We start from the raw sequence: 24,381 nt of genomic DNA, 5'->3' as shown, positions 1-24,381 counted from the left end.
GGCCACTCATATGTTATATTTATCTCCATCCCCCATACATACTTTCTCCCCACCCACTTCCTTCTGGATTATTTTGAAGCAAATCCAAGACATAATATTTTACCTATAAAGCCTTAGCATTTATCTAAAAAGGTAGGACCCCTTTGAAAATATAATGGCAATAGGATTCTCACAAATTATTTTTTATATTAACCATTATTTAGTGGTTTTAAATACCCTATCAGTTCCAATACCTGATGTATGTCTTAGAATAGTCAGTCTTTTCCAATCACATTTACACACACTTAGCACTTCATTGATATGTCTCAAGTCTTTTGATCTATAACAATTTCTCTTCCCTTTTTTCCCCCTTATCCTATCTAATAAAGAGGGAATATGCTAATTTTTAAAAAATATATTTTATTGATTTTTTACAGAGAGAAAGGGAGAGGGAGAGAGAGTTAGAAACATCAATGAGAGAGAAACATCGACCAGCTGCCTCTGCACACTCCCCACTGGGTATTTGCCCGCAACCAAGGTACATTCCCTTGACCGGAATTGAACCTGGGACCCTTGAGTCTGCAGGCCGATGCTCTATCCACTGAGCCAAACCGGTCAGGGCAGGAATATGCTAATTGACCATCACCCCATCACAAAGATAGCTGCACCCACAGCTGAGGCCAAGTTCCCATAAGAAGCCTTAACAAGCAATCAGCAGGGACCTGAGGCTACGCCCTCCCCCATCCCCGTGGGCCTTGACAGGGGACCTCAGGCGATGCCCCCCACCCGGCAGGGCTTGACGAGGGACCTCAAGGTGTGCTTCCCGTCCTGGTGCTGGGCTAGGGGACCTCAGACCGCACCCCCCGCCTGGCGGGGCTTGACAGGGAACCCCAGGCAGTGCCCCCCGCCCCAGCATTGGGCCAGGGGACCTGAGGCTGTGCCCCTCTACCTGACTGGACTTGACAGGGGACCTCAGGCCATGCCTCCCACCCAGTGGGGCTTGACAAGGGACCTCAAGGTGCACCCCCAGTGCTGGGCCGGGGGACCTGAGGCTGCACTCCCCCACCTGGCGGAGCTTGACAGGGGACCTCAGGCCATGCCCCCCACCTGGTGGGGCTTGACGGAGGACCTCAAGGCATGCCCCCCGCCCTGGTCTGGGCTGGGGGACCTCAGGCCACACCCCCCATCCTGGCGCCAGGCCAAGGGACCTGAGGCTATGCCCCCTGCCTGGCAGGGCTTGACAAGGGTGGGGCTGGCTGGGTCTGGATCTAGCTCAGTGGTCGGCAAACTCATTAGTCAAAAGAGCCAAATATCAACAGTACAATGATTGAAATTTCTTTTTGAGAGCCAAATTTTTTAAACTTAAACTATATAGGTAGGTACATTGCTATTAACTTAATTAGGGTGCGTGGTATTTTGTGGAAGAGCCACACTCAAGGGGCCAAAGAGCCGCATGTGGCTCACAAGCCTCAGTTTGCCGACCACTGATCTAGCCTACTGCGGGGGTGGCCAGCGTGGTCTGGGTCTCACGCAATTTTGAGGTGCATGTGGGTGGGCAGGGACTTGACTCTGGGTCCCGTGGTGAGCCCCAGACTCTGACAGGAGGGAGATTTTCATATACATTTTACTAATTTTCTTTCATCTCTGATACTTCTATTATAGAGAAAGGGAAAATAGCAATATTAAATTATTTCCTCTAATTAATCCCCTTTTAATGTGCACAAATTTCCTGCACCGGGTCACTAGTCTTTAATAAGTGGTCATTTTTTCTATAGAATTTCTCACAGTCTGCATTTTACTGACTGAAATCATTTTGGTGCCTTTTAATATCTCGCTCTGTCTCCTGAATTTCTTGTAAACTAGTAGCTACATCTAGAGACTTATGAAATGTTTGTTTGACTTTTTTAATCAAGAAAATTGTGTGAGTGATGCTGAATACTTCCTCTTTTATAACATCAAAAGATTTATAATGCGTGATTTCTTTGTTGTTAAGATGTTAGTCTGACCCACCAGTTATAAAATTTGTCATTTACCTAAAGGTGTTAGCATTGATGATTACTACCTGAATATATTATTTCACTGGGAATATACCTAAATTCATTATTTCACTGGCAAAAGTAGAATATTCTAATTTACCATTCCTTCTTCGTATATTACCTAGAAACCAATAATGAAAAATAATTTAATCCTCAGCTACCAGTTAACCTGAAATACTGTTCATATATACAAGGTAAAATAAAAAGCAAGTTTTCAAAATAATGACCTAGTTCCCTGGCATCTTAACAAAGGTGACCAATTAATTTTTTATTTTTAGTGTTATGAATCCATGATTTAAAATATTTTTCATCTGTTTCAATGGATTTACAGCAATTTGAAGCTCAAATCCTCCCATCATAAGGCAATGAGAACCCCTCAAGTTGGCTACTTTGTCCTTTTTTGCATCATCCTTATTATCATTGATGTGCTATTCCACCATTGCCCATTTCCTGCCCCAACTTGAACCATACATTCCTCTTAGGACACTGGTTGCTTCTAGTGGGAGATGGAATTTACAAAATACAATCTGGATACCAGAGGTGCAGAGCAATAACTTGGACCCACTAGTCTGGATACTGTCCATGCTTACACCAATCACAAGCATATGCAATTTCAGTGTGTACCCAATGGAACATTATAAATGATTGTCCAATTACAAATGAGTAATATGTAGATTGATTGTTTAGAAACAGAAGGTGTGCCAATAGAAGTAGTATTCCAAAGAAGAGCTATTTCAAAGCTAGCTCCTAGTCATATGTGTAAGGGAGCTATCTACACTAATAAAAGATAAAGATGCAAATTGACCGTACCTTTGTGATGCCTACCAGCCAATCAGGAGTGAGTGTGCAGATTAACTCAACAAAGATGGTGGGTTAATTTGCATACATAGGCACCCAGCGGCCGGGGCAGGACGCTTGCGTCATCACCATGGCAATGATGCAGGCGTTCCACACCGCCCCAGCTGCTCCCGGCCTCTGGGCAGCATGGGAAGGAGGAAACTCGGCTCCAGCCGGAGCGAAGCGGTGCCAGCAGCCAGGGGAAGAAAGGCCCATTCTTGCACGAGTCTTCGTGCATTGGGCTATAATATTAATAGTGCGTGGCACCTACCAAGATTTGATACATATCTACAAGTTTGATACTTTACTCCAGAAAATACTGTATTTTGAGTTGAAATATGGGGGTAAGTGCCAAGATTCTTAAGCATTATTAGTCCCCACTGTGGGGATTGGGAGACTCTTCCCTTCATACCCTGGGTCAGTCTGGTCCTGGATGGGAGGTCTGCCTTCATCCCACATGTTCCAGTTGTTGTATGAACTTGTCCTCTGTCACATATAGGCTCCAAGTAGGGATGGAACCTCACTATATGTGTGTCCAGGATTGGGGGTTTGGCACATCTAAGAGCAGATTGTACTTCTGTGATTTGTTCCCTAATAGATCTGGGATGACAGAACCCTAGGGAATGACAAGTGGGAAGAGAGAGTCTCTCTTAAGACATTAATACATTACACCGTTCTTAAGACTGGTTTGAATTTTGGAGTCACCTCCAGACCATTGTTAATGGACTAAAAACTGAGAATAAATATTCCAACCAAGGGGGGGGGGAAAATTACATAAATGATACAGCGTTCGAACATAACAAGTGTAAAAAAGGTGAACCTAACAATTTCTTTTTTAACATATCTGCTTTTAGATTTCCTTTGTTGCATTTGTAACTGCTACAGAAATGCCACCTCTTCATCGGCATGAAGAAGAGAAGTTCTTCTTAAATGCTAGAGGACAGAAGGAAACTCTACCCAGCATAAGGGACTCACCTACTAAACAGCTTTCTATTGTTGTGCCTTCATACAATGAAGAAAAGCGGTGTAAGCCCTTTTTGATTTTCTGGTAAGGGATGATTTGGGAAGAAAGGGAAATTTATAGTATTGCATTTTACTGTCTTTCCCAGAACGTTAGTAGATATGGGCTGGGGTGAGTATCTAATTAGTTGGTAGTTGCAGCTCAGAAGAGGAAAAGAGAATATTAGCTGTGAGGCTATGAGCAGCAACATAAAATAGTGAGACTGAAGTGGACTTGAGGAGTAATGAGCAAGATGTGAACAGCAGACAGGTGTTCCAAATGAAAATGGTTAGTGCAGGAAGGTCCCAGAGTAGCTTCTTAGATTATATGGATTTTTTCCAAAAGTAAACTGAGTGTGTTAGAACTTGATAAATCATTTTGCTAGAGTTACTTCTCACCAACACCAGTGAGGTGTTCCCAGACCATCCCCTGAGTCAGTGGAGAAGGACTACTCCCAACCTCCATCCTTGTCTTCTCATATACACTGAGTGGCCAGATTATTATGATCTCTGAACGCATAATAATCTGGCCACTCAGTGTATGTCCTATATAATCCTATATAATAAAAGGCTAATATGAAAATTGTCCCCTCGACCAGGAGCTCGACCAGCAGGCAGGCCGGCCAACTGCCCATGTCCCCTCCTCATGGCCAGGCTGGCTGCACTCCACCCATGCACAAATTCATGCACTAGGCCTCTAATATATATATTTACACTGAGTGGCCAGATTATTATGCATTCAGAGATCATTATAATCTGGCCACTCAGTGTAAATGAATTTGTAAGAGAGACCATGATTGCAGTGTGAAAAGCCAATTTATTAAAGCAATTAAAGCCTGCACCTTTATTGAAAAAGCAAAGCAAGCAAACCTATACATCTGGCTCATGAAGCACAGACGGGCTCTCAGCTAATCTGAAGAGCAGTTTGGATGGGGGTCCAAGGTATTATATACCTTCCTTTCTATAGGTTTCAAAATTCCTTTACTGAATATTTTGATACAGATTAATTCGCAAGATTCCCCCCCCCCCTTTTTTTTTTTTTAAATTGATTTCAGAGAGGAAGGGAGAGGGATAGAGAGATAGAAACATTAATGATGAGAGAGAATCATTGATCCGCTGCCTCCTGCACGCCCCCTACTGGGGATCAAGCCCACAGCCTAGGCATGTGCCCTTGACTGAAAATGAACCCGGGACCCTTCAGTCCGAAGGCCAACCACTCTATCCACTGAGCCAAACCAGCTAGGGTTCAAGGTCCCTTTTTTTTTTTTTACTTTGTTGTGGCCTTCCCAGAAATCATGAAAAACACCTGGCAACTTTACCTTGCCAAGCCTTGAGACTGCTGGCTTCTCTGCTTAGGGAGTAAAAGTGCCCTTTTTTCCTTTCCCCTTTTCCCCTCCTTTTCTGAATTCTCTCATTGAGGTTTTTAACCATTTGCTCTCAACTGTCCTTGACCGTGGGAAGATAATGACTTGTTAGTTACAAGCTGGCTGCAGATTGCCCACACTGTTGGGCCTTGATTTAACTTTCCTATCTCAGTTTCCCTATTCCTTCTGCCCTGGAATCCTGTAACAATTTCAAAAGCAATTTTTAATGTACCTTTTTTTTTTTTTTAAGTGCCTATAATGATGGATGAAGCTCTGGGCTATCTAGAAGAGAGACAGGTATCATGTTTTCTCTTTTAATATAATGTGTCCAATTAAAATTAGACCAGGTTACCAACTTGTGAATCCCAGGTGAGATCCACTGTGAAAGGCAATGTTGGTTCTGCTGGGGCCATCATTATCACTGGCCCCTGTTCTCAGCTTGTTGCTAGGCAACCCCAGCACGTAGCTCACTATTTCCAGAGGCAGGTAGGTGACCTGAAAGCAAGCTCAAAGCTGACATTTCCTTTATGTATCCACCTACCTATGTTTTATCTTCTCTTGCCTGATTTTATACATAAAATTGAGTGATAGAGTATCTGCAGACTTTGTAGCACAATGCTGCTTTCACTTCTGTGATTTTTTTAATAAATTTATTTGAAAGACACAATTAAGGTGAAATTATTTTGTATTTCTTTATTATTCTTAAGAGTCCCCCCTCATTTATTTTCCTCTTTTTTCCTGCTAAAGAAAAGGAAGGTAATATGTGCCACTGTTTTATAGCATCAGCTGTTGTTGGAATCTCCTTAAAGAGTTTAAGAAAACAAGTAAGCTTTGTGGCTGAATTTTTTTAAAGAAAATTCCTTGTTTTGATTTACTTTAGGTTTTTGTGTGTGTGTGTGGAAAGGGAAGATAGAAGAGTCATCAAAAGAGAGGAGCTCGTATTATCTACTCAAAAATTAAATTTAAAAGAGAAAGAGAATTGAGGTCTTATTGTAGGTGAGGCTACTATCTCTTCTATTACATGTAATCTTTACACCAGTCACATAGACTAGTTTTTTGTTGTTGTTTTTAATGAGAAAATGGGCCAAAAATGTCAACTTGCCTAAGGTGGTAAGGCTAAGAGGTGCATCCAGATTGGAATCTACACTCTCTGACTTCAAACCTCTTGGGCTTTTTCTCATACACCTGGTAGCATCTCACAGATGTACTCAGCACCACAAGAGCCTGGCTCCTTCACTGACATGTGACAGGAAGAGCAGGATGCTCACAGAGACTTAGTATCCACCCTCTACTCCTACCGAGGGTCTCTCCTGTTTGATCTGGCCTTTTTATTTTATGTGGTTTATTCACTACTTTATATACACGTTAACACTACAACAATTATTTTTTAAATTTTTTTAGAGTTCTTTATGGCAGTTATGCCAAATTGTGGTATGTTATTTTTGCTTCTTACAGAAACAAGATCCTACTTTTACTTATGAGGTGATAGTAGTTGACGATGGCAGCAAAGACCAGACTTCAAAGGTAAGTAAACTTGCTTTTAGAATTGCCAGTAGCTGGAAAATATGGAATAATTTAGCAGGTGTAAAATCTTAGTTTTGCTCATCAGAGAACCCTCAAGTTTTTTGTTGGTTTTTTTAAAATATATTTTATTGATTTTTTACAGAGAGGAAGGGAGAAGGAGAGAGAGTTAGAAACATCGATGAGAGAGAAACATCGATCAGCTGCCTCCTGCACACCCCCCCCCACTGGGGATGTCCCACAACCAAGGTACATGCCCTTGACTGGAATCGAACCTGGGACCCTTGAGTCCGCAGGCCGATGCTCTGTCCACTGAGCCAAACCGGCTAGGGCAAGAACCCTCAAGTTTTGCTAAATACTTTCCATTGCTATAGTATGGGTAGTAGAAGAAGCAGAGATTTTATTTATGGAAAGCTGGAAACTATATCTACTATTACACTATTTCATAAAACCAGGGAAGCATTGAAGATCACCAAATGGGAGAGAACATGCACAACAACGGTTCACCTTGGCCTCTGTAGAACCCTCTTTGCCTGTCAATTTATGGTGCCTCTTTTCTTAAGCATGATTCTGTTCTTTATGCTGCACCTTGCCTGACAGATTCTAATGCAGTCATTTAAATAGGAAGATGCCTTCATATCCCCACTGATATCAGATATGTCCTTTGTCATACCCCATCTAGATTTATCCATAGGAGGTAACAGTGTCTTTGAGTATTATCCCCTCTCATTCCTCCATTCTTAGACCTGTAGCTGCCAGGCCCAGGTCCACCTGGTTTTGCAGTAGTACATTTATTAAATCTTGCCAGTGATCCTGATAAATTACTCTCCAAACATCTATGTGTTTTTATTATTAACTAGAGGCCAGGTGCACGAAAATTCATGCACTCGGGGGGCAAGGGGGTCCCTCAGCCCGGCCTGCAGCCTCTCACAATCCGGGACCCCTCCGTCCCTAGACCTGGCCTGAGATTAGGGCCTATTGGGGCTTTCCTTCCCCGGGCTGCAGGCAGCTGGCCCCACCCCCGCGGCTGCCACTGCTTGCCATCTGCGCAGCGCTGCTCCCCCTCCCCTGCCACCAGTGGCCTCCCTCTGCAGGCAGCAGGCTGGGGTGCAATGGCTTGGCTGACCTGGGCCTCCCTCTTTCTTTGCTGGGGGGCAGAGCCAGCCCTGCGAGGGGCCGTCTGCTTACCTGATGGTCCCTAACTGCTCGCCTATCTACCTAATCACCCCTAACCGCTGGTCTGCCTACCTGATCACCCCTAACCACTCTGCCTGCCTGATTGCCCATAACCTCTTGCTTGGGAGTGGGGGCAGCCCTGCTAGGGGTTGTCTGCCTACCTGATCTACCCTAACCACTTGACTGCCTACCTGATCACTCTTAACCGCTGGTCTGCCTACCTGATCACCCCTAACCACTCTGCCTGCCTGATTGCCCATAACTGCTTGCTTGAGGGCGGGGCCAGCCAGGTGAGGGGCCGTCTGCCTACCTGATCACCCCAACCCCTCTGCCTGCCTGCCTGCCTGATTGCCCCTAACCGCTTGCTTGGGGGCAGGGGCAGCCCTGCTAGGGGTTGTCTGCCAACCTGATCTCCCCTAACCGCTTGCCTGCCTACCTGATCTCCCCTAATCACTCTGCCTGCCTGCCTGATTGCCCCTAACTGCTTCCTTGGGGGCAGGGCCAGCCTGGCGAGGAGCCATCTGCCTACCTGATCTCCCCTAACCACTCTGCCTGCCTGATTGCCCCTAACCGTTTGCTTGGGGGCGGGGGCAGCCCTGCTAGGGGTTGTCTGCCTACTTGATCACCCCTAACCACTGGCCTGCCAACCTGATCACTCCTAACCACTTGCCTGCCTATCTGATCACCCCTAACCACTGGTCTGCCTACCTGATCTCCCCTAACCACTTGTCTGCCTACCTGATCACCACTAACCGCTGGTCTGCCTACCTGATCACCCCTAACCCCTCTGCTAGCACTGACTTCCAGTTGGTCAGCCTCCGGTCATTACTGGTCGTTTCGACCCAGGTTTTTTATATATTAGGATGCTTCACATTTTTTCTTTGATATTTCTTTTTTTCTTTTTTTTTACATGTAGGCAGGATATTTCTATTTTTATAATAAAAGATTCATTTATGGTGCTATTAATATTCTTGTTACATAGCAACATAATGTACCTTATAATAAGTAGACAGGGAAACACCTGTTTACTTTATTTTTCATCAGTAATGATTTTTTTGTTAAATACCAAGTATACATGAAGTTCTAGACGCTGGAGGAACCATACAAATATATGAATCCAATCCTTTGTGCAAGAAGCCTTTAGGACAGTTGTGCAACATGCCCATAAATTCTGTAATGCAGGTAAAAAGTGCTGAAAATAAAATATTGTAAAGAATTTGAGAGAAAGAGAAATGACTTTTGATCTGAACTTTTAAGGATGGTTATGACTAAGAACATGGAGGATAGTATTTTCAGATTGAAAATGTAGTGTAAACAAAGGCATAGAGGCCAGACAGTATTATGGGATCTGCTTTGAATAACGGATGTGAAATGAAAAACATAAATACAGACTATTCCAGAAATTTGTTAATTATATGAAAGGAAGGGCTTAGAAAATAAACATCGATCACTTGCTGAGATGACAGAAGCAGCAGCAGCCCAGCTGAGGAAAAGCAGCTTTTCAGTTCTCATACCCTTCCTCATCACAAAATCACCACAGCTCCAAATATCGCATGTTCTCAGCAGTAAGAGATAGCCAGGACATTAAGATTTATCTTTGAGTGCCCCTGTCCTTTTTAATTGGAAATAGAAAGCTTTACCAGAAGCCTTATCCTCCAGCAGACCTCCAGTAGACTTCATTAGCCAGAAGTTGGTGACATGACCACCCATACCTGCAAGGAGGACTGGGAAAGTACTTGGCAAAGCAGATTTAGACCAATCATGATTCATTGTCTAGTCCTGTACACACTGTCACTATGTAAGACTGGAGCCATAATAGTAAGGAAAAAGGAGGCATTGTTTGTTGGGTAGGTAGCTAACAGTGTCTAACACAATGCTGTAATAGGAGTATGTACAAACGACTGTAGCTGCATTTGTTCATTGAGATTAATCAATTCTAGACTATGTGTCAGGCACTAGAAATAGTAAGGTTAGCCTTTAAGTAGCCCACCACCTGTTGGGCAAGGTCTGCAGTTACATTATGTGATGAGTAAAGTAACAGTTAAATGAGAAAATGCCTTTTGAACCTATTATTATAATTACTTACCTTTTTCCTGGAGGGCAAGCTGAGGATGATCATAGAAGTTAGGAAAAAGACATGGTGTTTGAGCTGCATCTTAAGCTGGCCCAATAGGAGGGCAAAAGCCGGATTAGAATAACTTCACAACTGCCTATGGAAATGAGTGCCAAAAGGAGAGGGTACCGTTGATTAGGCGGTTAAATGGAAAGATGAGAACATTAAGAGATTTAATGTGGAAAAGCAAAGGATATGAGCTGTGCTGCAATGGTTTGAAGACTAAACATGAGGAAGAGATGTAGATAGCAATATATAGATTTATATATATGATAGATTAGGTCACTATTTCAAGACTTCGATTACAAATAAAAGAATACTGACAGTTTCTTGAGATAATAGTGTAATCAAAGGAAAATATTTAGTATGCTGGAGCCTTAAGCCTGTTTAAGACTGTGGAGCCAACAGAGAGGAAGAGATTGAAGATCCAGAAGAGGATAAGTTCTGGTATGGATATCTGCTGAGAAAGAGAAATTCAAATGAGATTTGAGGGAAATGGTCCAGAATACAAACAACCTCTCTGGGGACTGAGATTGCTTGCTGACAAATAAACAAGTCATTGAGCAGTATTGCAGGCTTAGGTCACAAGTGTGTATGTTAGCAAATAGATTTTTTTTTTTTTTCTGGAAGCTCAGTAGCTTAGGTAGAGAAGTTGAGATAATAAGGGGACAGCAGCTGCCTGTGCTACTGGTTCCTCTGCAGGGAAGTGAAGTCTAACTTCAGCCTAGTAGGTCAATTCCTGGTGTCGTATTTTGACACCAGGAATTCAACAACTCCCCTGGGCCACCAAAATGCATGGTGGGTATAATCAAGTCACAGGAAGAGGGCAACTGAAATAGTGTTTAACCATTTGCCTGCCATAAGCATCTATAGACCAACTTTAAAATCATTTTTTGTGAGAATTTTCAACTGAAAATATTCAAGAATACCCGAATTGTAATATATTTATTTTTATAATATTCATTGCAAATTGATTTTTTAAATTAAATTCAAAATATTGTGGCGTGTGGGGATAGTTTCCGTTTTGGACACGTGGCAGTTAACTGGTTAAGCCAAAATAAGAAACCCACTTTAGGGGTTTTAATCCTCAAAACCCCTACTAGAGGCCCTGTGCACAAAATTCATACACTGATGGGGGGGTGTCCCTCAGCTCAGCCTGCACCCTCTCCAATCTGGGACCCCTCGAGGGACATCCCTCTCACAATCCGGGACTGCTGGCTCACAACCACTCGTCTGCCTGCCTGATTGTCCCTAACCACTTTTGCCTGCCAGCCTGATCAACTCCTAACCATTCCCCTGCCAGCCTGATCAACACCTAACTGCTCCCCTGCCGGCCTGATTGCCCCCAACTGCCCTCCCCTGCCATCCCGGTCGCCCCAAACTACCCTCCCATGCCAGCCTGGTCACCCCTAACTACCCTCCCCTGCAGACCTGGTCACCCCCAACTACCCTCCCCTGCCGGCCCAATAACCCCTAACTGCCCTCCCCTGCTGGCCATCTTGTGACCACATTGGTGTGGCCATCTTGTTCAAGGGCATGATGGTCAATGTGCATATTACCTCTTTATAGGATTTTGTAATCCAAGTTAATTTTTTCTCACTTTTATGTAATTTGACAGGTAGCTTTTAAATATTGCCAGAAATATGGAAGTGACAAAATACGAGTGATAACTCTGGTGAAGAATCGTGGGAAAGGTGGAGCTATTAAAATGGTAATACATAGTTTCAACATTTTTACCTAAAATATAAAGATATAAAGATATTTTTGCCTTGGCCAGTGTTGTTCAGTGATTAGAGCGTCAGCCCAATTCCCATTCAAGGGCACAAGTTGCAGGTTCGATCCCCAGCCCTGGTTGGGCACGTGCTTGAGGCAACCAATTGATGTGTCTCTCTCACGTTGATGTGTGTATGTGTCTCTTTGTACCTCTCCTCCTTTCTCCTTCCCTCCCTTCCATTCTCTCTAAAAATCAGTGGAGTTAGAGAGTGTGACATCTGGCTTGCAAGTGGGAACCTCTGTGTCACACACGACTAACGAGTGAGTTAAAAATGGGTGATGTTGAAAAGGGCAAGAAGATTTTTGTTCAGAAGTGTGCCCAGTGCCATACTGTGGAAAAGGGAGGCAAACACAAGCCTGGACCAAATCTCCATGGTCTATTTGGGCGAAAGACAGGTCAGGCCCCTGGATTTTCTTACACAGAAAGAAAGAACAAAGGTCTCACCTGGGGAGAGGCTACACTGATAGAGTATTTGGAGAATCCCAAGAAATACATCCCTGGAATAAAAATGATTTTTGCTGACATTAAGAAGTGTGCAGAAAGGGCAGACTTGATAGCTTATCTCAAAGAAGCTACTAATGAGTAATAGTTGGCCACTGCCTTATTTATTACAAATGTCTCATGATTTTTTTTATGTGTACCATATTTAAATTGATCTCATACACCAAATTCCGATCATGAATGGGTAATAGAGTATTTCTTTGGGGCAGTCGTGATTTATATAAGATTGGCTGTGGTTAAATGAATATGGTCAACTTTTTGAGTTTTGATGGTAATTTTGGTTCAGCAAGCACTATCACTGCCCTCTTCTAAAAATGGGATTGGACTTGATTCATAATGTTTAACTTTTCACAGAGGTGGTGAGTGCCATCTCAAAACCTATAGGAGATTGGCTTATATTTAGATTTACATAATTGGTTGTATTAATATGTTTAAATTCTGAGGAAATCCCTTCACTGTCTCTTAGACCTGCAAGACTTGCCTGTGTTTCAAGCTGTGTTCATTAGTCTGTTAAAAGGCAAGGGCTGCAGATAAACTGCTAGTGACTATTTTATCTTTTTGATCCCAACTATGCCAATTTATTAAAATTCCCTGTATCTAAACTATTGCCTTTTACTGAAGGAAAGACATTTTAGTGTGGTTTATGTAGAATATCAAATAAAGAGTATTTAACACTTTTAAAAAAAGATCAGTGGAAAAAATATCCTTGCCTGAAGATTTAAAAAATAAATAAAATATAAAGCTATTTTGAATAACCTCTTTTGCAGACTGTAGTACATGTGAATTCTACAGCTAGCTAGTTGAATACCAGGGTTTCAAATTAGTGGGAAATTATTTTTAGTAATAACTTTATATGTATAGGTATATTTGATCAAATCTGAAAATATTTGGTATCTATAACATACTGGGTGATTCAGAAAAATATGTTTATCTTAATTTAAAGTTTAAAATGTTACCATTTTTCTATCTCTTGTCTTTGCTAGAGTCATTGGATAATAAGATTACATGGTTTATTTTTTTGTTTGTTTATTTTGCAGTTTACAAAGTGCTCTTGTGTATTAAATTTTACCTATAGGAAGGCACTGTGTTAAGCAGGGTGCCATGAACTAAGACCAATCTGATATAGTCTATCCTGATGAAATTGAGTAGTGTAATAGAAAGGGTGATTGTACTTATGAGAGCAAAACAAATGAAGTGCTATAGAAATTCCAAGATAGAAGAGATTACGTTCACCTGAAGCATATCAGGTAGGAATCAAGATATAGTAACAAAAAAGCCAAAAGTCAGTTATTTGAAAAGAGTTTCAAATAATAATGCCCTAAATGACTTGGAGTTTTATTTATTTATTTAGCACCTCCCCCAACCCTTCATAAAAGCAGCCTATAAAAGTACAAGGCTTGTTCAACAACTCCACGGTATCATCAGAAATCCAGCTCCTATCTTTTCACTCCCTTTTCTTCATACACACAAAATGATTCCTGGAGCCCTATTAATTACATCCACATTCCAGATAGGAGAAAGGACAAAGGGCAGAAGATGCTTGCCAACTGGTTTTCTCCCTTTTAAGGAACATTCCCAGATGCTCCACCCAATGACTTACTAAAATTTCACTAGCCAGAACATTATCACAGGGCCACCTCTATTTCCAAGGAAGACTAAAAAATGTTTTTACAAACATATTCATTCTTCACTAAATCAAGGTTCCATTAGTAATGAAGAAGGAAAGAAAAGATATTGGGATAAATCAATAACAGTTTCAGGCACATGAGGAAAATAGCAGACTTCACAAAGAAGATGTGAGCTGATACCAGACCTCTAATGAAGGTGAATTCTGTGAGGAGCCAATGGCTGCCTAGGAGGCGGAGCTTTTGACGCTGACAGGCATAGAAACTGACCAATCAGAACCAAATCCGGGTGAACTGTGAGGAGTCAATGGCTGCCTAGGAGGCGGAGCTTTTGACACTGACTGGCATAGAAACCGACCAATCAGAACCAAATTGGCCGGCAGGGGAGGGCAGTTGGGGGTGATCGGGCTGGCAGGGGAGCAGTTAGGTGTTAAATCAAGCTGGTAGGGGAGTGGTTAGGAGGTGGTCAGGCTGGCAAGCAGAAGCTGTTAGAGGCAATCAGGCAGGTGAGCGGTTAGGAGCCAGCAGTCCCAGATTGTGAGAGGGATGTCTGACTGCCTGTTTATGGGCCTAAACCGGCAGTTGGACATCCCCGAGGGGTCCCAGATTGGAGAGAGTGCAGGCTGGACTGAGGGACACACCCCCACCCCCCAGTGCATGAATTTCGTGCACCGATGCATGAAATTCATATACTGTATGTTGAGTGAAGCTGGAACCATATTAAATTTGAGGTACCAAGTAGTGCTATTCAGAATAGCCAGGGAGAGAGGATATGAATGAATTATCCACAAACATCAGATGATAGTCGAAGCCATTAAATTGGAAAGGAAGAGGGAATAAAAAAGGGTCAGGAACTAAGCCTTGGGAAATGAGCCACATAAGGAGGAAGAAAAATCAGTATTCCGAAAGGATTGGAAGTGACTGAATGGCAATGAAGGCCATCAATAGCAGAAGGAAGAGTAGCAAGCATTAAAGAACCCCTCATTACAAAAATGATGAGGCAGCGTTAACATGTTAGAGAGCCAAGGACAGTTTTCCATTAATGACCTCCAGTTCACCTTTATCATGTATCATTGAAATAATCCTTTATTATTTGATTTCCACATTATAAACTTATAGCTACAGATTTTGTACCTTGTAATGTTTTTTTCTAAAACTCCATATATGTTGTTCAGGTGTTAAATATAACATTTTCGTTTCTTTTTTTTACCCATATACTAATGAATATGATAAACATTACAGACACTAATTAGTGGACCTAGTCCATAGAATAAATGATCAAATTTCTATCTACATTTATGTAAATTTTATCTGCAGTCACACTTTTAAGTGATATAAAAGCTGTATTTTACTATATCAAGTCAAATATATTTGTACTTAAGAAAAAATTAATTCGCTAAAGTGCACCATGAAATAAGGAGTTGATGTATACATATGTGTGTGTGTGTATATATATATACATACACACACACACATATATACATCAACTATATATATATATATATATATATACACACACATATACATATATGTAGTTTATTTCTGTGCCATATTTTGCACAAATGATCAATTCAAAATTGAGTGTGTAATTTTGCTAAGTGTTAGCTGCCTAATATAACAATATACACTGAGTGGCCAGATTATTATGACCACCTGATGTTTGTAGGCAATTAGCCGTACACTGCATCGTATGGGACATGGAAGCCAAAGGCCTGTTCGAACACCTTTGCTGTCTGCAGTTACCAAGATAAAACGTCTCCAGTTCACACAGGAACACAAGGATTGGACAGTCGAGCACTGGAAAAAAGTCATGTGGTCTGATGAATCACATTTCCAGTTGCATCATGCTGATGGAAGAGTGAGAATTTTGTGGAAACAGCATGAAAGCATGCATCCCACATGCATGAGTACAACCCTTTAAGGTGGTGGGGCAGTGTTATGGTTTGGGGCATGTTTTCCTGGCATGATTTGGGCCCTTTAATTCGTGTGGAACAACATCTGAATAGCACAACATACCTAAGTATCGTTGCTGATCAAGTTCATCCTATCGTGTTGCTGGCGTATCCCAATGGGGATGGCTTCTTCCAACAAGACAGTGTGCCATGCCACGGTGCTCGTATTGTGCAGGAGTGGTTTCAAGAACATGAGGGAGACTTTACCTTGCTTAGGTGGCCCCCACAATCACCAGATCTCAATCCAATTGAGCATTTGTGGGACAAAGTTACAAGAGCCATCAGGCAGCTGGTTCCACAACCATCCAATCTCACAGAACTGGACAGTGCTATTCATCAGGCATAGTGTCAGATTCCTCACATCACTTTTCAACATCTCGTGGAGTCAGTGCCAAGAAGAATCGCTGCAGTATTGAAGGCAAAAGGTGGCCCAACGAAGTACTGATGGGGTGGTCATAATAATCTGGCCACTCAGTGTATATGGATATAATCACATTTCCTAAATTTTGGTGAAATTCCATATTTTTTTATTCAATAATTTATTTAAAATACTTTAGATTCAAAATAAAGAATAAAAAATTGTTATGATGCTTTGCACAGCAAATTTGTATATATTTGTTCAGTCTTCATAAATACTTATATTTTCTTTTTTCAGAGAGGGAGAGAGAGAGAGAGAAACATCAGTGATGAGAAAGAATCATTGATTGCCTGCCTTCTGCATGCCCTGCTGGGGATCGAGCCGCAACTTGGGCATGTGCCCAGATGGGGAATTGAACTGTGACTTCCTGGTTCATAGGTAGATGCTCAACCGCTGAGCCACGCCAGCCGGGCCATAAATATGTTCTTGATGTGCGGTGCTAAGTTCCATGATATATAAACAATGCATACATATTATATATGATGACATTTCACATTTTTAACCTATTAATTCAGAATATCTTTGGTTTATCTAAAAGTATTTTCTTAGCTTCTAAGGTATTAGTTGTATGACCTCACAAAGTTTTTAAAACTATGAAATAGACATTACATACATGTAGGAAGTTCCAATCAATCTAATTTGTTTTAAGTGAACTTTGGCCTCCTCCTATCATTTCATACCTGGTATATCACCCTTAGGTATTTTAAGTAAAGCTGAACAGACAGGTATTTCATTGAATTTATCCTTAATTTTAAGCAACTTTGTTTTAATTGAAATTTTTAAATACAGGGTGTATTCAGTTCTCGAGGAGAAAAGATCCTTATGGCAGATGCTGATGGAGCCACAAAATTTCCAGATGTTGAGAAGTTAGAAAAGGGACTTAATGATCTACAGCCTTGGCCTGTGAGTATAAGAATCTATATAAAACCCTAATATGCAAATAGACCAAATAGCTGAACAACTGGTTGCTATGACGTGCGCTGACCACAAGGGGGGCATGCGCAGAACATGGTGGGCACCCACAGCAGGCAGTGGAGCACGGAGCATGGCGGGTATTGGCTACAGCAGGATGGTGGAGCAGGTGAGTGGGGGCACCAGACCAAGGCGGGGTGCCGGTTGCTGTCATTGGGGCAAGGCTCTGGTGGTTACTGAAAATTGTTTGCTTTCATGCGCCGTGTTCCCGCTGGGCACTCGCACCTGCTGCCACTGCCAGCCCTGCTCACACTTGCTGTTGACGCCCAGCGCCAGCCCCGATCGCTCAGCACCATCAGTGGGTACAAGTGGTGGCTGCCAGCCCTGATCGCCCCTCAGGGTTTCTCCACCTCCCCCTGTACCTGAGGTGCAATCGGGGCCTGCATCCACTGCTTGCACCCACTGCCAGCGCTGGCCCCACTTGCACCTGCAGTCTGTGCCAGAGCCTTTGCTTGAACCCACTGCTGGCGCCAGCCCCAATCACTCCACACTATCAGTGTTTGCGAGCAGGGCCAGTGCTGTCAGTGCATGGGAGTGGCAGTGGTGGGAGCGGGGCTACCAGCAGATGGGTCTAGGGGTCGCAGCATGAGGGGCCACAGGGGCATGGAAGATGGGCTGAGACCCGCCTCTGTGCCCACCACAGCCTTGCAGCCCACAAATAGACCAAACAGCGGAATGACCGGTTGCTGTGATGCATAGTGACCACCAGGGGGCAGACGTTAAATGTAGGAGCTGCCCCTGGTGGTCAGTGCGCTCCCACATAGTGAGCGCAGCAACGGTGGTGGGAACCTCTCCTGCCTCCGCAGCCGTGCTAAGGATGTCCGACTGACAGCTTAGGCTTGATTCCCATGGGGAGCCGTAGTCAGACATCCCCCGAGGGCTCCCGGACTGCAGGAGAGACACCCTCCTCCCCCGAGTACACAAATTGTGTGCACCAAGCCTCTAGTATAGTTTAAAATTTAAACTTTAAGTTATATTCAATCAAGGATAAATGGGATCTAAAGTAAAATGAATATGAAGGTTACCTGTAGGTTAAAAAACTAGGAGGTATTTTGGGTGTAAAATTCTTCTGTACAGTCCCACAGAAGAGCTAATTGTTTTGTTATAAACATTCACTGATGTTCTGAATTTCACTTGACAATTTATTATTTAATATTTTGGCCATCTCTATTTTTAATTGCTTAACTCATAAATTGCTTAATTTTAATTGCTTAACTTATTTAATATGTACATATTAAATTAAAAGCATAGACTGAGACTTCTAGCTAAAGATGTGAAATGAATCTTGTTTATGATAAAGCAAACAAACATGAGTAGCAACTAATCAAAAAAGATTATGTGCCAATAAAAGGATCCTAGATGGCTACAGAGTAGGTGGAAGCTATACTTACTTCTCAGGACCAAACTGGAATTACAATTAAATCATCTTGGGTGACTGACAAGTAGCTGAAGAAAGCCATATAGCCAAGGTTTTACAGAGGAAACCACATTGAGACTGTTCCAAACAGGTTACCCAGGGTGAGTCACAAGCAGTGTCTGACATTGGCTTGCACCAGAGTTCATTCTAAGATGCCCAAAACCAGTATGCCCAGTGGTCAGCTATAGATAAAAACAGAGCAGGATCCAATAAGCTTTACAAGAAGCATATCCAAAGGGCGATATCGGCAGGCACAAAACCCTGGTTAGATGAATTCCAGTTCTTGAGGTCAACACGTGCACAGCAGCTCACACATTGTGGTTGGGGTTGAGACTCACAGTCAGCCAGGCAGAGGGACAATCTCACGCATGAATGGACAAATAGCAATCAAGACTCAGTTACAAGGAGGGCCTACATAACCCACACATGGGACATTCATGAAGAGCCCATCTCACGTGATCAAGAAAACTGGACCGATGAGAAACCAAGATGGCGGCATAGGTAAACACCTAACCTGCAGCCTCGCACAACAATTTCAAAAATACAACTAATAGTCAAAACGGACATCATCCAGAACCACAGGCAAGCTGGCTGACAGAAACGCCCACAACTAGAAGGAAAGAGAAAACCACAAGGAAAATCAGAGGAGCCGTAAAAGCCTGGGGTACGGAGACACGGGCGCGCGCGCGTGCGGGGAGGACGAACCGAAGAGGAGGGGGCGGCTGAGTGCCTGGCTGGCATTCTCTAGCGGGAAGGAGATAAAAGCTCCAGATTGCGCTGAACCCCAGCTCCGACTGCACTGAACCCCAGTTCCAGGCGAGACCCTGGGAAGCCAGGCTCATACTGGGGGAATCTGGGCTGTAAGGCGGAAACTCGGGAGCGGCGAAAGGCAGAGCTCCGGAGGCGCGCACGTGAATGCATGCAGAGGACAGACTGTTGACTGTGCCGCTGAATTGCCCTAGCGGGAAGGAGACAAAAGCTCCGGTCTGCGCTGAACCCCAGCTCCGACTTCACTGAACCCCAGTTCTGGGCAAGACCCTGAGGACCCAGGCTCATACTGGGGGATTCTGGGCTGTAAGGCGGAAACTCGGGAGCGGCGAAAGGCAGAGCTCCAGAGGCGCGCACGGGAATGCGCGCAGAGGATGGACTGTTGACTGTGCCGCTGAATTGCCCTAGCGGGAAAGAGACAAAAGCTCCGGACTGCGCTGAGCCCCAGTTCCGACTGCACTGAAACCCAGTTCCGGGTGAGAATCTGGGAATCCAGATTAATTGGGGGAGAGACTAGACTGTTTGGCAGCAGGTGAAATTCCAGGGCACCTTTCTCTCAGAGGTGCTTGCAGGAAGTACAGAGGGACACTGTGCCCAGGAACCTCATAGGGCGGGGCTGATGGGAAGCCAAGGCTGGAGGCTTCACCATGAAACTTGGCCCCATTCAAGCTGAGCACAGAGGCTTTTACAATTTTGCAAGTCTAGTTGAATAAGTCTGACTCCTGGCGTAGACACAGCTGATCCTCACAGCCAATTGGCCTGGAAGTCAAATCCTCCCAGTGTACCAACAGCAATCAAGGCTTAACAACACCAAGACTTTGCACTCAGCCCACAAAGGGGCTTACCAAGAGCGACCACCTAGGGAGATTGGGGAAGCCGAGCTACCAGCCCCTATAGGTCACTGACCACACAAAGCCACTCCATCAACACAGGGAGGCAGCCAAAATGTGGAGACACCGAAGCAGGTCACGAATAGAAGAGATGGAGGAAAGTAAACTAATGGACGACACAGTGTTCAGAAGCACATTTATAAGGTTATTCAAGAATCTCCTAAAAACCGCTGATAAACTTGAAGAGACCTTCAAGGACCTTAATGAGAATACCAGAAAAATGGAAAAGGACCAGTCAGAAATTATGCATACACTGTTTGAAATAAAGAATATACAGAAACTCAACTGTAGATCACCATACCCCAAGAGTAAAACCAAAGATCTGGAACATGAGGAAGCAAAAAACACCCAACCAGAGAGGCAGAAAGTAAGACGAATCCAAAAGTGTGAGGATAGTGTATGGAGCCTCTGGGACGGCTTTAAGCATACCAACTTCCGAATTTTTGGGGTGCCAGAAGAAGAGAGAGAGCAAGATACTGAAAACCTATTTGAAGAAATAATGACAGAAAACTTCCCCCACCTGGTCAAAGAAATAGACTTACGTTCCAGGAAGCTCACAGAACTCCAAACAAGAGGAATCCAAAGAGGACCACTCCAAGACACATCATAATTAAAATGCAAAGGGCAAAAGACAAAGAGAGAATCTTGAAAGCAGCAAGAGAAAAACAGTTAGTTACCTACAAGGGAGTACCCATACGACTGTCAGCTGATTTCTCAACAGGAAGTATGCAGGCCAGACGGGAGTGGCAAGAAATATTCAAAGTGATGAACAGCAAGAACCTACAACCAAGATTACTGTACCCAGCAAAGCTATCATTCAGAATTGAAGGTCAGACGAAGAACTTCACAGACAATAAAAAGCTAAAGGAGTTCATCACCACCAAACCAGGATTACATGAAATACTGAAGGGTATTCTTTAAGAAGAGGAAGAATAAAAAAAGGTAAAGGTAAAAATTATGAACAACAAAAAGAGATCAAATACATACCTACCAACAAGTGAATCTAAAAATCAGGTGAATAAAAAAATCTGAAGAACAGAATGGACTGGTGAATATAATAGAATCAGGGACATAGAAAGGGAAGCGACAGACAATTCTCAGGGGGAAGGGGGTCTGAGGGGTGCAGGAAGAGATTGGACAAAAATCTTACACCTATGGATGAAGACAGTGGCGGGGGGGCAAGGGTATGGGGTAGGGTGGGGAATCAGGTGGAGGGGAGCTAAGGGGGGGGGGGGGAGAGGAACACCTGTAATAATCATCTGAACAATAAAGATTTATTAAAAAAAAAAAAAAAAAGAAAACTGGATCACTGGACCCCACAGAACACCTACTACATAAGGCCACCCCATAAACTCTGGGAAACATAGCAGATCTAATACTAGAAACAAGCACCCAAAATGGCAAGACAAAGAAACATACCTCAAATGAAAGAACAGGAGAAATCTCCAGAAAAAGAGCTAAGTGAAATGGAGGCAAACAATTTATCAGATATAGAATTCAAAGTAATTGTTATAAGGATGCTCAACAGCATGAGAAAGGATATAGAAATCATAAAAAGGACCAGTCAGAAATGAAGAATAAACTGGAAGGAATAAACAGTTGGTTAGATGAAGCAATGGAGCATGATTTGATGACAGTAGAAAAGAATACCCAATCATAGCAGCAAAAAGAATTTCAAATAATGAGGATAGCTTAAGGGACCTTTGGGACAACATGAAGTGTGACAACATCCACATCATAGGGGTACAAGAAGAAAGAGAGAGAGAGAGAGAATAAGTAATTGAGACCTATTTGAAGAAATAATGACTGAAAATTTCCATAACCAGGTGAACTAAAAAGACATAACAAGTCCAGGAGGCAGAGAGAGTCCCAAACAAGATGGGCAAAAGAAACCAGCACCAAGACACATCATAATAAAGATAAAAGACAGAGAATCTTAAAAGCTGTATGAGAAAGAGTGTTAGTTATGTACAAAGGAGCTCCTATTTGAATTGTCAGCTGATTTCTCAACAGAAACATTTCATTACCCAAGGGATTGGCATGAAATATTCAAGTGATGAAAAGAAAGGACCTATAACCAAGACAACTATCAGGCAAGGCTATCATTGAAATTGAAGGACATATAAAGAAGTTCCTTGACAACAAAAAGCTAAAGGAGTCTCTTACCACCAAATCAGTATTACTTGAAATGGTAAAGGGCCTGCTTTAGGAAGTAGGGGGGGAAAAAGGAGGAAATAGTTAAAAGAATAAAATGACAATAAATACACACCTATTCATAATCAATTTAAATGTAAATGGTTTAAATGCTCCAATTAAAAGATATAAGGTAGCAGAATGGATAAGAAAACAAGACCCATATATATGCTTTCTACAGGAGACACACCTTAGAACAAAAGGTACAGACTAAAGTAAAGGGATGGAAAAAGATACATTGTTCAAAAGGAAATTTTAAGTAATTGGGGTAGCAATAAATTTATCTGACAGTAGACTTCAAAACAATATAGTAAAAGACAAAGAAGGATAGTACAAAATGATAAAAGGAGCAGTGCAACAAGAGGATATAACCCTTGTAACACTTATGCGCCCAATGTAAGAGCATCTAAGAATGTAAAGCAAATCTTGATTGAAAGGGAGATAGAAAGTAATACAGTCATAGTAGGGGATTTTAACTCCCCATTGATATCAGTGGATAGATCTTCCAGATAGAATATAGATAAGGAAACTGCAGCCTTAAATGACATAATAGACCAAATGAATTTAATTGATATCTTCAGAGCATTTCACCCCAAAGCTGCTGTAAGTGCACATGGAATATTTTTTAGGGTAGACTATGTTTTAATACAAAACAAATCTCAATAAATTAAAGAAAATTTAAATCATATCAAGCATCGTTTCTGACCATTGTGGTCTGAAACTAGAAATCTATCACAAGAAAAAAATTGAAAAACACACAAAGACACAGGCTAAATGACATGTTATTAAACAATGAATGGTTAACAATGAGATCAAAAAAGAAATCAAAAGATATCTTGAAACAAATGAAAATGAGAACACAAGTCAAAATCTATGGAAAACAGTTAAGGCAGTTCTAAGAAGGAAATTCATAGCATTGCAGTTCTGTCTAAAGAAATAATCTAATTTTACACTTAAAAGAACTTGAAAAAGAAAAAGAACAAAGACCAGAGTAAGTAAAAGGGGGTAAAAATAAAAATCATAGCAGAAATAAACAAAATGGAGTCTAAAAAAAAATTTTTCAAAGATAAATGAAAACAAGAGCTGGTTCTTTGAAAAGATAAACAAGATTGCCAAACCTTCAACCAGACTTATCAAGAAAGAAAGAGAAGGGACGCAAGTAAATAAAATCGAGATGAAAGTGGAGAATTAACAACTGACAACAAAGAAATTAAAAAAAAAACAATAAGAAAATATTACATACAACTATATGTCTACAAATTGGACACTGGACACAGACAAATTCCTATAAACATACAATCTTCCAAAACTGAATTAGGAAGAAGAGACATATTACAACTAATCAAATTAAAACAGTAATCGAAAAACTTCCACTAAACAAAATTCCTGGATTGAATGACTTCGCATGTGAATTTCACCAACAATTCAAAGAAGAACTAACACCGATCATCCTAAAACTATTCCAAAAACTTCAAGAGGAGGGAAAACTCCCACGCACATGTTGCAAGACCAGCATTATCCTAATTTCAAAACCAAATAAACACACTACAAAGAAAATATCCCTCATGAACATAGATGCTAAAATCCTCAACAAAATATTATCAAACTGTATCCAGCAATACTTTAAAAAGATCATATACTGTGATCAAGTTGGATTTACCCCAGGAATACAAAGTTACTAAATATTCATAAATCAATAAATGTAATACACCACATAAACCAAATGAAGGATAAAACCACATGATCCTATCAATAGATACAGAAAAAGCAGTTGATAAAATCTAACACACATTTATGATAAAAACTCTCAGCAAAGAGGGAATAGAGGGACCATACCTCTAGCTAA

At 42.1% G+C, this 24,381-nt stretch overlaps 2 protein-coding genes across 5 annotated transcripts in view; both read left to right on the top strand.

Moving 5' to 3' along the window:
• Positions 1-24,381, top strand: part of ALG5 (ALG5 dolichyl-phosphate beta-glucosyltransferase) — an 85,634-nt gene that overhangs the window by 1,607 nt on the left and 59,646 nt on the right. For 3 of the 4 annotated variants that reach the window (XM_054720357.1, XM_054720355.1, XM_054720356.1), the window contains exons 2-6: positions 3,707-3,878; positions 5,466-5,512; positions 6,671-6,739; positions 11,644-11,736; positions 17,085-17,198. In XM_054720357.1, the coding sequence (XP_054576332.1) occupies positions 3,707-3,878; positions 5,466-5,512; positions 6,671-6,739; positions 11,644-11,736; positions 17,085-17,198 (495 nt within the window). The remainder of the gene's footprint in view (positions 1-3,706; positions 3,879-5,465; positions 5,513-6,670; positions 6,740-11,643; positions 11,737-17,084; positions 17,199-24,381) is intronic. The other variant, XM_054720354.1, reaches the window with a different exon arrangement.
• Positions 12,071-12,385, top strand: LOC103303075 (cytochrome c-like). The gene has a single exon (XM_054720359.1). It carries the CDS (start codon positions 12,071-12,073, stop codon positions 12,383-12,385), a length of 315 nt encoding a protein of 104 aa, XP_054576334.1.

This window comes from Eptesicus fuscus, chromosome 8, assembly GCF_027574615.1.
Source record: "Eptesicus fuscus isolate TK198812 chromosome 8, DD_ASM_mEF_20220401, whole genome shotgun sequence".
Classification (NCBI taxonomy): domain Eukaryota; kingdom Metazoa; phylum Chordata; class Mammalia; order Chiroptera; family Vespertilionidae; genus Eptesicus; species Eptesicus fuscus.
This window is presented reverse-complemented; position numbering and strand designations above follow the sequence as displayed.

Excerpts from the sequence above, each read along its gene's own strand:
- LOC103303075 (XM_054720359.1), top strand. The coding sequence starts at position 12,071 with ATGGGTGATGTTGAAAAGGGCAAGAAGATTTTTGTTCAGAAGTGTGCC.